The 13448-nt window shown below is 35.8% G+C and overlaps 1 protein-coding gene across 1 annotated transcript in view; it reads right to left on the bottom strand.

Moving 5' to 3' along the window:
- The window catches only part of LOC107565292 (E3 ubiquitin-protein ligase ZNRF2-like), a 59701-nt gene that overhangs the window by 6162 nt on the left and 40091 nt on the right, over positions 1-13448 (bottom strand). Inside the window, exons 3-4 of the mRNA XM_016250510.1 lie at positions 2613-2718; positions 2449-2531 (exon numbers count right to left, since the gene is read on the bottom strand). Coding sequence (XP_016105996.1) covers positions 2474-2531; positions 2613-2718 — 164 coding nt within the window. The 3' untranslated portion in view covers positions 2449-2473. The remainder of the gene's footprint in view (positions 1-2448; positions 2532-2612; positions 2719-13448) is intronic.

Here is a 13448-nt window from a genome sequence, read left to right as displayed (position 1 = left end):
CTGGAGGGCCGGTGTCCTGCAGAGTTTAGCTCCAACTTGCCTCAACACACCTGACTGGAAGTTTCTATGCCTAGTAAGAGCTTGATTAGCTGGTTCAGGTGTGTTTAATTAGGGTTGGAGCTAAACTCTGCAGGACACCGGCCCTCCAGGACCGAGTTTGGACAGCCCTGAATTAAGATATTTTTGATGGAATCTGAGAGCTGCATAGACAGCAACACAACTGAAATGTTCCCAAGTCCAGAAATGTTGCAAGGAGATCGGTAAAATAATCCATGTGACATCAGGGGTTCAACCGTAATTTTACGAAGCTACGAGAATACTTTGTGTGCAAAAGGAAAAAAAAAACAGTGTATGCTGTTCTGTGTCAGCTGCGTCACACGGATACACTGTTTTCGTTCAGATCAAATCACAACAACGTAGGAAACCGTTCTGACACAGAACAGCATATGCTGTTTATGTCCAGCTGATATTTTCCAAAATGGCACCAGGGTGATGCGGAGGAGACGAATGGTGCTTTCAAGTCATGTCGGATAGATCGTATTTACGAGTTGAATGCACATGAACGCCACCACAAAGTCGTTATTACGAATGGGAGACTCGAAATTTTCTTTAAGCCCCGGGTTTCCGAGTTGGGGGCGTGTCAGTGAGAAAACGTGTCGGATGCAATACGCATCAAAGACTAGATATGCAGCATCTGTATTGATGGTAAATTTGTTGAAATTAATAAAATGATTAATTTTTTGTAATGTAAAATAAAACTGTGTGTTACATATACAAAATATTATATCATTGTATAATTACCAAAGAACATAATGATTCAGTTTACATCACCTTCATAAATCGAATAAAACAGAAAAAAGCAAAAACACAATGATGCACATTCTTTATTCATCATTTTGTAGATGTAAAGCTTTAAAAAAATCGTTGAATTTTATGGAAAAAAGTTCAATCGCCATATTGTTCCGACCAAAGTGACTTGAACGCACCTGACGTTGTTATTATGACTTGTCAACTCGTAAGTACGAACGTCCCAGGAGGACTTGAACGCAGCAGAATTGTTGAATAAAGTCGATTTTTTTTCTTTTGTGCACAAAAAGTATTCTCGTAGCTTCGTAGAATTACAGTTCCCTCTCTTACAGATCTCCTTGCTATGTTTCTGGACTTGGGAACATTTCAGTTGCGTTGCTGTCTATGCAGGGTCAGACAGCTCTCAGATTACATCAAAAATATATTAATTTGTGTTCCGAAGATAAACGAAGGTCTTACGGGTTTGAAACGACACGAGGGTGAGTAATTAATGACAGAATTTTCATTTTTGGGTGAACTATCCCTTTAATCTCTTATTTACATCATGTCTACACTTTCTTTGTTTTAATAAGAGAATTCGCGAACATGTAGAACTTCACAGAACATTAGCATTTTGGGTGGAGAGTGGATTGTGTTCGTGAAGTCAACAGATGTGTCTGTGATTGGCTGTATTGCTCAACGCTGCTGCAAACACGCCGTGAATAGAAACATATGACCAGTGGATGAATAGTCCCGAACCGTAAATAGACAGGATTTTTGTGATGGTGTTTTTGCTGCGGGTCTAACAGTTAGCAGGCAGCACATCAGTCTATCCGTATGTCGACATGTTACTTAAAAAAATAAAATAAAAATAGACACGTACACTGAGGTAGGCCTGCTATATATTTTAATGTCTGACGGGAAAACGACTATGCCGTTCTTCAAAGCGCTTAACAGGATTCAGTGTGTGTTTTAGTTTTGTCATCTTAATTTGTTAATTTTTTATTTGATATAGCTATAGGCCTATTTATTTTATTCTTTAATTTATATTATTTTATTCTGTTTCTCTGTTCTCAGAAGCGCTGCTGGTGCGTGATAATTTGAGGATGTGTGAATCCAGGTTTTGTTGTTGCTCTGTATGCACATTAAAATATAATATTTGTTTGTATTTTTAATGCATCATCACAGATGCTTGTCCATTCTTTTTTTAATACAAATTTATTATTCTAATTTTATCAGTTAACGGTTAATGTTCGGATAACGAGCAGCAGTTGTTGGTCAGGAAAATTAACCGAAATGAGCATCCCTAATTTGTGTAGTACCATTTTTTTTCTCAAAAGTGTAATATCATGAAATGTAATATTACCATGATATAAAACTACAGCATCTGCAATGCATTTAACCTCTATGAGACATTATACTAACAAGTTATTTAACGTGTGCTGAGGATTTACAAAAATACCCCGTTTATTTTAAAAAAAGATGTAAATTTTGATTTAAAAACACATGCATTTAAATACCACAAAAGTGTATTAGATCTGTAATAAGTCACTAATATATGCATATGTGAGCCTGGAGCACAAAAATTGACCCTTATGACTGGGTTTGTGCTCCAGGGTCACATATGAATTCTCATGCTTCAGGTTTGTGAATGTGTGTTACCTGTGTAAAGGTGCGCGAGGCGTTGTTAATCTGAAGGATGTTCAGGACACGATCGGTTCACTTCAAACCACTCATCAATACAGCTAGAGGAAAAGCAGAATTACTGTAATAGAACAGACTCACGTCTGAGACACACACACACACTCACTCACGAGCAGCTTTACCCTTTGTGATAGATGCAGAGGCAGGGCAGGCGTGCGATGGTGTCTCCCTGCACCAGCTCCTCCAGACATATTGCACATTCTCCAGCGTCCTTCGCCAAGACGTCCTCTGAGAAAACACAATGAAAAACAACCCAAATCAGTCAGAGTCCAAGTCTGAAAAAAACTGGAGCGGTTGTGGGTAATTCATGAATCAGGATTTGCAAAGAACTTGCACGTTTTCAGTCATATGTGATTACTAGAAAAGGAAATTATTATTAGTTTTCTTTCAAAAAATCATTTTATAGTGATTATACTCATGAAGAGCCATTACCAGCTGATGAAAACATTTAGAGGTACTAATATGAATAAATGAATGAAAAATAAAATAAAAGTTGATCAAACGTTTGGAAACATTATGATTTTTAAGTCTCTTCTGCTCACCAAAGCTACATTTATTACAGTAAAAACAGTAATGTAAAATATTAAAATTTCAAAAATGTAATGTATTTCTGTAATGCGCAGCTGTATTTTCAGCATCATTAGTCCAGTCTTCAGTGTCACATGATCTTCAGAAATCAGTATAATATGCTGATTTGCCGCTCAAGAAACATTTCTGATTATCAATGTTGAAAACAGTTGTGCTGCCCGATATTTTTGTGGAAACCGTGATGCGTGGTGCATGGATGAAGCCCAACCTGTGGAAGCAAAAGTATCTTTTATAAATGAGCAGAAGGTGGCGCTGAAGATCTATTTTTCTCTGTGACTCGTTCCAGAAATGCAGGAGCTGCTGTTAACATGCAAGAACAACAGAGTTCAACTCATGCATTTCAGCATGCAACGAGACGTTCGATGAGAAAAAGACTGTTCAAGAAAAATGTAGTTTCATGTAGTGAATTAATTGGATGGAGAGAAGTGGCTGTGTATGAAGGTGGCAAAGGTAAGAGCTAATATCTTGAGTTCAGTAAGTCTGGTGTTTGTTGGCAGAGAGAGGTGAACAGACACCTGCGGCCCTTCACACAAATCATATGAGGATATACACAAACACTGACAGCCCTGCAGTGGGAGGAGCCTATCATTCACACTGCTGAATATTCATGAGATGAGTGACTGTGCTTTATAAGCTAGATCTGCATTAACTGAAGGAACAGTTACAGAGCTAAAGTTTGAGGCAAGTTTAGGTTGTGGTATATTTAAGTTGAAATTAAATTCCCAACCACCCACACAATACCCCAACAACCACATTACAACCATTCACAATAGGGCTGCACGATTTGGGGGAAAAAATCGAATTGCGATTTTTCTGTTTAAAATTGCGATTTAAATGCGATTTTTTAAAACAAATTAATAAAAAAAAATAACAGTATAATAATTAGATAAAAATTAATGATAAGATAACAATACTAATTTTATTTGACAGAAAACGATTGTTTTACAGAAAACTGCAAGGTTACTTGTTAACATACAGGCCTATATAACTATCATTTATCATACGAAACTGTTATGATAAAAATCTGACAGTAATTTCTTAATTTTTATCAGGAGGTATGTAAAATCAAAAATGGATTCCATGTCTTTAACATGAAATATGAGACTTTTATACATCCACTGTGGGGAAAGAAAAAAAAAACTCCTGCACACTTCTATACACTGGAGAAAACCGTGGATTATCATGTTTTTCTTTAGAGAGAAGTATTATTTTTCCTATGTATGGCCTATTTATAGAACTGAGTGCTAAACACATAAAATGTCCATTTCATTCATACTGGACTACAGAGGGCGCCCTCGCGCAGAAACTCCACAAATGCATCACAGAAGTAATAGAACGTTCCATGGAAAATCCCTAATATGGGCAAAGGTATCTAGCTATCGCTGTGACTGAATTAAAAACAGCTAGAAACGTATTTTCATAATAAAGCCAATTTATAAAGCAATGCTAATCGACATAGCCTTTATTGCAGTATAGAATATATTTATATTCTGTAATAAAAAGCCACATCAGATCAGAAAATGAAGTTGTTTTAAAACACTTGACTGATGTTTGGGAGTAAAATTATGTTATCCACCTTTTTCTTGCAGTAATAATGGGCCATTTGTAAATTCTATGGGTCTAGCTTCCGGTCTCATTCGCGTCCAGCTATTTTTAGCTGTACAAAACAGTTCGTTTTGCTGCTTGATATTGAAAATTGGTGTGTCTTACCATATTATTTTAACGTATTATCTTAATTATGAACACACTGGTTTGTAGTGCAAACAGTTTTACAGTTTACTGCACGTTGTTATTCTACTCATTATTTACCTATAGCGGCTAATGAACCAGACGTCTCGCCCATAGGCTTACTTCCGCGTTATAAGAAGAGTGTTGCTTAATCAGATGCACGCTATAAACTCACAGCGCTTGCAGAGATGAGCAGCCTTTACTACTGGCGCGGTGCATATATTTGTTTCATTAAAAATCGCAGCCTTTGCTATTCAATAGTCGCATCAAGCCAAATCGCAATTTCGGTTGGATTTCAATTAATCGTTCAGCAATTCACAACACCCTAACAACCACATAACACCCTGGCAACCAACCACAACACACTAACAACCACATTACAACCATTCACAACACACTAGCGACCACATAACACCCTGGCAACCAACCACACAACACCCCAACAACCATGGCAATCACCCACAACACCCTAACGACCACAAAAAACCCTGGCAATGATCCACAGCACTCTAACGACCACTTAACACCCTGGCAACCACACAAGACCCTGGCAACCAATAACAACACCTAGCAAGCATTCACAACACACTGACGACCTGGCAACCAACCACAGCACCTAATAACCACATAACACCACCCTGGCAACCCACCATAACGACCACACAACACCATGACGACCACACAACACTCTAAAATTCTAAAATCTGCCCCTATTATGGATTTTTGAAAATTACCTTTCATGCAGTGTAACACAGCTCTAAGTGAATGAAAACATCCTGCAAAGTTTTAAATCTGAAAGTGCACCGTGCATAAAGTTATTGTCTCTCAAAAGAAAGAGTCGACTCTGAATCATTGAAACGAGTCGTTTTTAAAACAAATCCCAAGCCGTTTCATGTTGACGTCAACATGAAACATTAGCATATTGCCCACCCACTTGTTGGTCTTTTCGCTTTGGTCTGAATGAAAATGCACATTCATTCTTTGCCACTAGGTGTCGCTTTTGGAGCGTAAAAATAGCGGTTTCCCCGGTAACGCTGTACACAAAGCAGCACTGCGCTCACAAACGCTGCTTTATCAGAGATGCAATGAAATCGACCAATCGCCGCAGATTAGCGTCACGCAAAGGAGGGGTTTGGATAAATGAGTCGTTGAGCAAGAAAGGTTAAATAAATGCATATTATAAGACAATGAAAGTGTTTTTTGACCTTGCATGCATGTCAACCTGTTGTTGGGGACTCCCAAAACCAAAATATGAACCTTTCATAACCCATAATAGGGGCACTTTAAGAAACACTAATTTTCAGAAAATATCAGACCTGATTTTAATTGGTGGTTTACACGCACAAACAGACAGACTTTGGCTGTTGTGTTGCACTTCATGCCATGCTTGCTTAAGATGCTGTACCAATTTAAAAAGTTAGTTTTTGAGTCTCCTGCGGTCGGTTTCCTGCTGCATCAAGAATTATAAGCACCAGCGCATGAACAGCACAGTTTCTTGAATCGATCAGATGAATAAGAGATATCTAACATGAACTGTGGTCGTCTGTGCGTCACTGCTGCTTCCCTCTGCGTTTCAGTGATTGACGGAAAATCTATGTTCCTTAAAGACTAGAAACTGAGCAAAGGCTACAAAGACATGTGACACGAAACACTCTCAGTGGGGTATTACATTCGCTCTGCTTTTTCAGAGCAAAGCAAATAAACTTGAGGAAATGGAACAATTTGTGCTTAAACCCTCAGAGACCCACATTCATGAATATCCATTTCTCCTAAATAAACAAACACTGATTTCAATAACCAGGCGCTTCCCGAAAACACTCATGGGGGAAAGAAATCAAATGCATCATCAATATCAATGCTCGAGTCTCGAGGGTTAGCTTAGCAAACACAGATCTTAATACTCTAACTAGAAATGATCATCATCTTATGCTAATATGACTTGTAAAACAGCAGAGATTTGCCATTAGAGTTCACAGGACTTCAGTGGGTGGGATTTACACAGGAATAAACATCAAACCAGAGTGATCCGACACAAATCCCGACCGGATTAGAGTCGTAACGTTATACGGAGCCGTGCTAAAGCTCATCTATCAGGACAGTGATGTCCTGAACTCTTAAACGTACAGCGTGTGAATTGATGCTGCCTTCATAAAGATGACTTACTGATAGTTTTCACATGACCTCACACCCAACGCCCACCTGGAGGGCAAAACTAGGCTTTGCTCCACTGACCGCCAGTTTGCATTAATGTAGTAAAACGCTGACATTAAAAGATGAAATTCAGTACACACCTTACTGATCATAGCAGATGAACCTAGAATATAAATGCAATGCGCAAAGTTTCACATTAAATCGTTTCTCATAGAAAACCATTAAAAAGAAAACACTGAAATAGAGCTGCCAATTAATCATTAAAAGATGGCAATCTCGATTCAAACACCCACGCAATCTCATTTCTAAATGACAACGATTCACCCGTGTCTATTAAACCTTTAAAAAAGTAAAACCTTTAAAAAAGTCATACCGGAACATTCAAATCTGTGTTTGTGCTGCTGCTGACACAAAGAGCAATTATCATGTTTAGGTAAGAAACCGTTCACAAACAAGTCTTTTCAACCACATGGTTGCGATCAAAATAGAGCAAATTCCGGCATTTGAAAGTAATTGGTGCTTCAAATAATGTTTGTGTCGATTGCATTGTTTCTCCACTAGGTGGCGACAATGTTATTTATCACTGAATCATTGATTCAAGAGATTTGTTCAAACACGCAGAATAATCCCGTAATGAAACAAATTAAGTATTTAGGAGTAAATCATTGAATCATTCAAACCACTTTTTCATAATTTTAATATTAAAAATTGCTGTATTAAATATATTTTAAATACATACATTTTAACATTTAATAATTCATTCAAATTAATTAAACACTTAAATAGACTGCAGCAATTAATATTTTGTCACACATTATTTCATTTCAATTTGATCTTTTAATATCACTGTTTTAAATACATTAACATTTAACATGTTAACATTTTGTCGCGCTGTTTAGTTTAGTGAAATACTGCGGCGAGTGCTTCATATGGATTACAAATGGCCAAAACTTGCATTTTGTTCACATATCTTATTCTTTTGAGATGTGATCTAAATATTTGCGGCTTGGAAACAGATGGAAAATTGACAGGCTTGCGCTGCAGTGTTTTGATGTTTTAATGTTTTGCCCTCCAGGTCTTCGAGCCGGTCACCTGACTGAAAGCTATGAATTGTTACTGTGGAAACCCCAACCTTGCATGCATTTCAGAAGAGATCCCAAACTGACTTCTGATTGCAGACTTTGAATCTCAGAAGTCTCAATATGAACTCAACATTTCTCCACAGGTCACCGAATGACAACTATTGAATCATTTGGGTCCGCTTTTATTTCTACTAAGAAACTTCAGGAGAAATATCTGAAGGAAAAAGTTAAACATAAAAAATGCATTGTCTTTCTGAGCTTTTTTTTTCTTTTTGGTTTGGGAAAAGCAGTTCACAAGAAAACAAATACTATTCTTATATATTATTTTCCTATTTAAATTAGATTCAAATGAGATGAAAATGCTGTATGTATTCTTGTGTCAGTTCTGTACTGAACAGCAGTATTCCGGTGATATTAAGGCTGTTTTGCTGAGTAATCTGCAGGGATGCGTAACAGGGCTGTGAATGTCATTAAAGCGTGAGGCCGTGGTATCTGCGACACTCGCTGGCTAAAATAAACACAGCCATTAACGGTTACGTAATATCAGACGAAGCTTCCCGCTGCGGTCGGGTCACAGGAGACGGCAGATGACAGCGGCGCTTGGACTCTGAGCGACTGACTGCATGTGTGCAGGGGACAATTCCCACTGGGAACCTTCCAGATCCGGGAACACATGGAAAACACGCAAACCAAGAGCAGAGCTGGACAGACTGAGTGAATCTTACCTGTCAGTCACAAATCTGGCTCATATTTCACACCAGAGTCAAAATAAATTAATATGAAATTATATTTTGTATAATTTATAATTATACTTCTTAAATATATAAGTTGAGATGAAGCTCATTAAACCTGTCAATTATGTGTCTGGGTCATATTCACCCAAAATCAAAAGGAAAATGATGCAAAATCTAAAAGAAAAATGGCTTCATTAAAACGGTTTCATAAAACTTAAGAACATTTAGCTGCAAACTTTAAATTATAAAAGCTTTTTCTCAGAGGGATGATTTTTTTTTTGTATTTGTTGTACTGCCTTTACCTTGTGCAAAATAAAATAAAATACAATAAAATAATCATTCAAAATATAAAAATCATAAAACGATCAATAAAAATGGTTTAATTACCTCTGAGAAAATAGGAATTACAAAAAGAAAAAACACAAATATATAATCTGTTACATTTTTTGTTTTCATTTTGTGATTTTGCTTCTTCACTGCTACAACCAATCCATTAAAATAAACAAACTTTACTTAGAAATAAGATGACTTCAGGGTAAGATCATGAAAGCAGTTAAACTTTTGACTGTTGGTGCAGTTGAGAAACTCTTGAAGGCGACATGCTGAGAGAGAGAGAGAGAGCGAGAGCGAGAGCGAGAGAGAGAGCGAGAGCGAGAGCGAGCGAGAGAGCGAGCGAGAGAGAGAGCGTGAGAGAGAGCGAGAGAGAGAGCGAGAGTGAGTGTGTGTGTGTGCATGTGCATGTAAGCGGAGCTCAGCTGTGGTGTCGGTGACTCTGACACTGGCGGAATGTAGACTCGTGACATCAGTGACCTTCAGAGAGACAGCGTAAACATGAAACACACACACGCTGAGGCTGCACGTGCTGCAAACGCAAACACACATCAACATATACAAGCCCATCCATAACGGCCCTGAACATGAGCAAAGCGGTCTCATATGCAACCAGGAACTTCTCCATCAAGTTATCTGAACTCACAGTGAAAATGAATGAATTCAGGTCAGTTTGTCTCGGACTGTGTGAACGGGTCTTTATTTTGCTAATATTTGTGACTCTTTGATTGGCCTCGCTGCACAGATGATGCTATGATCCAATGACCCTGTGCTCTTCAACTCACATCCACCAGACGCAGAAACCTGTCCAGCTCATTCACCTCAAATCAAAAGGAAAATTATGCAAATACGAAAGAAAATAGGACCATTAAGACACATAAAAATATATATATTTTTTTTTATTATGCATTAGATGCATTGTGGTGCAAAACAATAATATAATATTTGAATTATAAAGTAATTGTACATATTGTTGTACTGTCTTTTTATTTTATTAAATCAGTTAAAACTATTTTAATGAAATCAAACCAAGTAAAAATAAAATATACTTTAATTAAATACATTTTATCAAATACAAAATATTTCAATTACAGTTGAGGTCAAAAGTTTACAGAATATGCTAAATGTGAATTATTTTACCAAAATAAGAGGGATCATACAAAATGCATGTTATGCATGTTTATTTAGTACTGACCTGGATAAGATATTTCACATAAAAGATTTTTACATATAGTCCACAAGAGGAAATAATAGTTCAAAAGTTGACATTGATTCTTAATACTAAGAATAAGTGACTTGCTATTGTGGAAAACAAGCAATTGATCAAAAAACTTTCCAGTGTTTTTTTGTAATTCCTGTTATTCCCAAAGGTAACTGAACATAATGTATTACTGTAATACAGTAAATATACTAAAATACAATGATTATTATACATTTTAAAATATTTTTTATCATCACTTTTTCATTTGGTCTTATTTACAGTCGAGGTCAAAAGTTTACAGAATCTGCAAAATGTTCATTTGACCAAAAGTGAAATTAATTATGAAAATAATGTCACAAAAAATGGGCAAAATTTATAACGGCTCTAAAATGGACAATTTCTTTATGAAATGCATGAAAATATTTTTTTTCTGTTGATTTTGGGTATGACCTGGACAATTTGAGATTTGGCAATAAGAGCAAAAAATGATCACAGCAGGGGCATTGCTTGCCCACACATTTTTAAATGGGCTATTTTAGTGACATATTGCTCCGTTTAATTCTCCATTATATGAAGTCAGTCATCTGTAAGCCTCTAGACACCAGTATTGGTTTCTGAAAAAACATTGTTGGTCGAGCTCTAAATCTAATTATATCCATCAGCTGAAGCCTTTAAATAAGTGATTGAGAAGTGCAACTAAAAACAACCCTAAGCATTGAGTCTGTCTGCGCTGGCAGATTTTCTTCTCCTTTTTCTTTTTGTGGTCTGTATCTACGAGAAAGATAAGTATTGATTACCGCTCTCTCTCTCTGTTTATCTGGAGCGTTTCTTCTGCTGATAAACCTCCTCCACAAACCTACAGCTACAAAACCGACCAAACGCAGCACGAAAACCAGAGAAACATCACAAAAGCAGACACTTTCTGTAAGACCATTCATCACGTACAGTATGTTGATGAAGGCAGGCTCATGCATGTTTTCAGAGCGCGAGGAGATCTTCACTGATAACACACACCTCATCTGAGAGAAAACACACGTGCAAAACAGCTCGAATCAGCACTTTCTCCAGTCTCACATGGACAAACGAGTTCACAACCTGCCGTTCACCTGCAGCTTCTGAGCGTTTAATCCTGTTACTTGCAGCACTGACAACACAACAACGTTCAGAAACACACCACAGATAGAACGACACGCGTCCTAGAAGTGAAGAGTTAAACATGCGTTTTAGAAGCAAATAAAACAAAGATTATTGGAGTGCATTTGACAAGAAAATACTATTTCAGCCTTTTGACTTAAAAATGTAATGTGTAATTCAATGTTTTACTTGCTGTTTTTTTGTAACTTTTTGAGTGAAAATTTTTACATCATTTTTTTCAGTGTATTTTTCAGACTTTTTTTTTTAGACTTTTTGCGTAAACATTTCATGTTTAATTTAAGGAAGGCTTTTTCCACCATGGGATGAAAAATAAAAAAAATTTAACTGCAACTTTCTCTCACAATTCAGGCTTTTCACAAAACTCTCTCTCAAAAAAAGTCAGAATTCTAAAATAAAAATTCAGAATTTTACAATATTAACTACAATATTCAGACTTTTCCCCTTATATTTCCATTTTTTCAAATTGCATTAAAAAAAATCAGAATTTTGAAATATAAAGTCAGTATTGTGAGAAAAATTCCATTTTTAAATTATTATGCCTTGTTGGAAACAAGCTTCCATATTAATTCAATGTGTTTGTTACTTGCTGTTTTCTGTGAAATTGACTAGCAATTTCTGTGTAAATACTCTTATATATATTCTTATTAATTAAATCCAACACCATTTTTTTCAGTGATTAAAAAATGATTACAGAAGATTGTCATTTTATAGCAGAGGTGCCCAAAATAATTTAATTTGAAGGGGAGTTGGGGGGGGGTCTTGACTGAGGTCAGTGGACCAAAAGTAAATGTTGCATTATATTCAACTTTATTATATTAAAATGTATTAAAGTAAAAAAAAAAAAAAATTATATATATATATAAATACAAATAAAAAATAAATAACCCTTTTTTCAATGTCTTCCTTTGCATTGCTTCTTGTTTCCAAATCGTTAAAAAAAAAAAAAAAACATTTTTTTTATTTTATTAAAACATTTCAAAAAGTACTTATATTGCATTTCAATGCAAAAAAATAAAATGTTAAAACAAAAATGCTAATGACAAAAGAAGATGTGTCCTGAGAACTGGAAGCAAACGTGGCTGTGTTTGAACCGAGCTCACGTCAGACGGTCGAGTTAAAGGTCACAGGTCGCTGGAGGCGAGGTTGGCATGGTGACGCTCTTCCCTATGGCTTAACAAACGAGCGGCAGATTATTCAGCTGCTTCACCATGCGTTTTAGAAGCAAATAAAACAAAGATTATTGGAGTGCATTTGACAAGAAAATACTATTTCAGCCTTTTGACTTAAAAATGTAATGTGTAATTCAATGTTTTACTTGCTGTTTTTTTGTAACTTTTTGAGTGAAAATTTTTACATCATTTTTTTCAGTGTATTTTTCAGACTTTTTTTTTAGACTTTTTGCGTAAACATTTCATGTTTAATTTAAGGAAGGCTTTTTCCACCATGGGAAAATTTTTTTACTGCAACTTTCTCACAATTCAGGCTTTTCACAAAACTCTCTCTCAAAAAAAGTCAGAATTCTATTAATAAAAAATTCAGAATTTTACAATATTAACTACAATATTCTGACTTTTCCCCTTATATTTCCATTTTTTCAAATTGCATTAAAAAAAAATCTGAATTTTGAAATATAAAGTCAGTATTGTGAGAAAAATTCAATTTTTAAATGTTTATGCCTTGTTGGAAACAAGCTTCCATATTAATTCAATGTGTTTGTTACTTGCTGTTTTCTGTGAAATTGACTAGCAATTTCTGTGTAAAAACTCTTATATATTCTTATTAATTAAATCCAACACCATTTTTTTCAGTGAATAAAAAATGATTACAGAAGATTGTCATTTTATAGCAGAGGTGCCCAAAATAATTTAATTTGAAGGGGAGTGGGGCTTGACTGAGGTCAGTGGACCAAAAGAAAATGTTGCATTATATTTAACTTTATTATATTAAAATGTATTAAAGTTACAAAAAATAAATAAAAATTTATATATA

Source organism: Sinocyclocheilus grahami, unplaced genomic scaffold (genome assembly GCF_001515645.1).
Source record: "Sinocyclocheilus grahami isolate Dianchi unplaced genomic scaffold, SAMN03320097.WGS_v1.1 scaffold992.1, whole genome shotgun sequence".
Lineage (NCBI taxonomy): Eukaryota > Metazoa > Chordata > Actinopteri > Cypriniformes > Cyprinidae > Sinocyclocheilus > Sinocyclocheilus grahami.
This window is presented reverse-complemented; position numbering and strand designations above follow the sequence as displayed.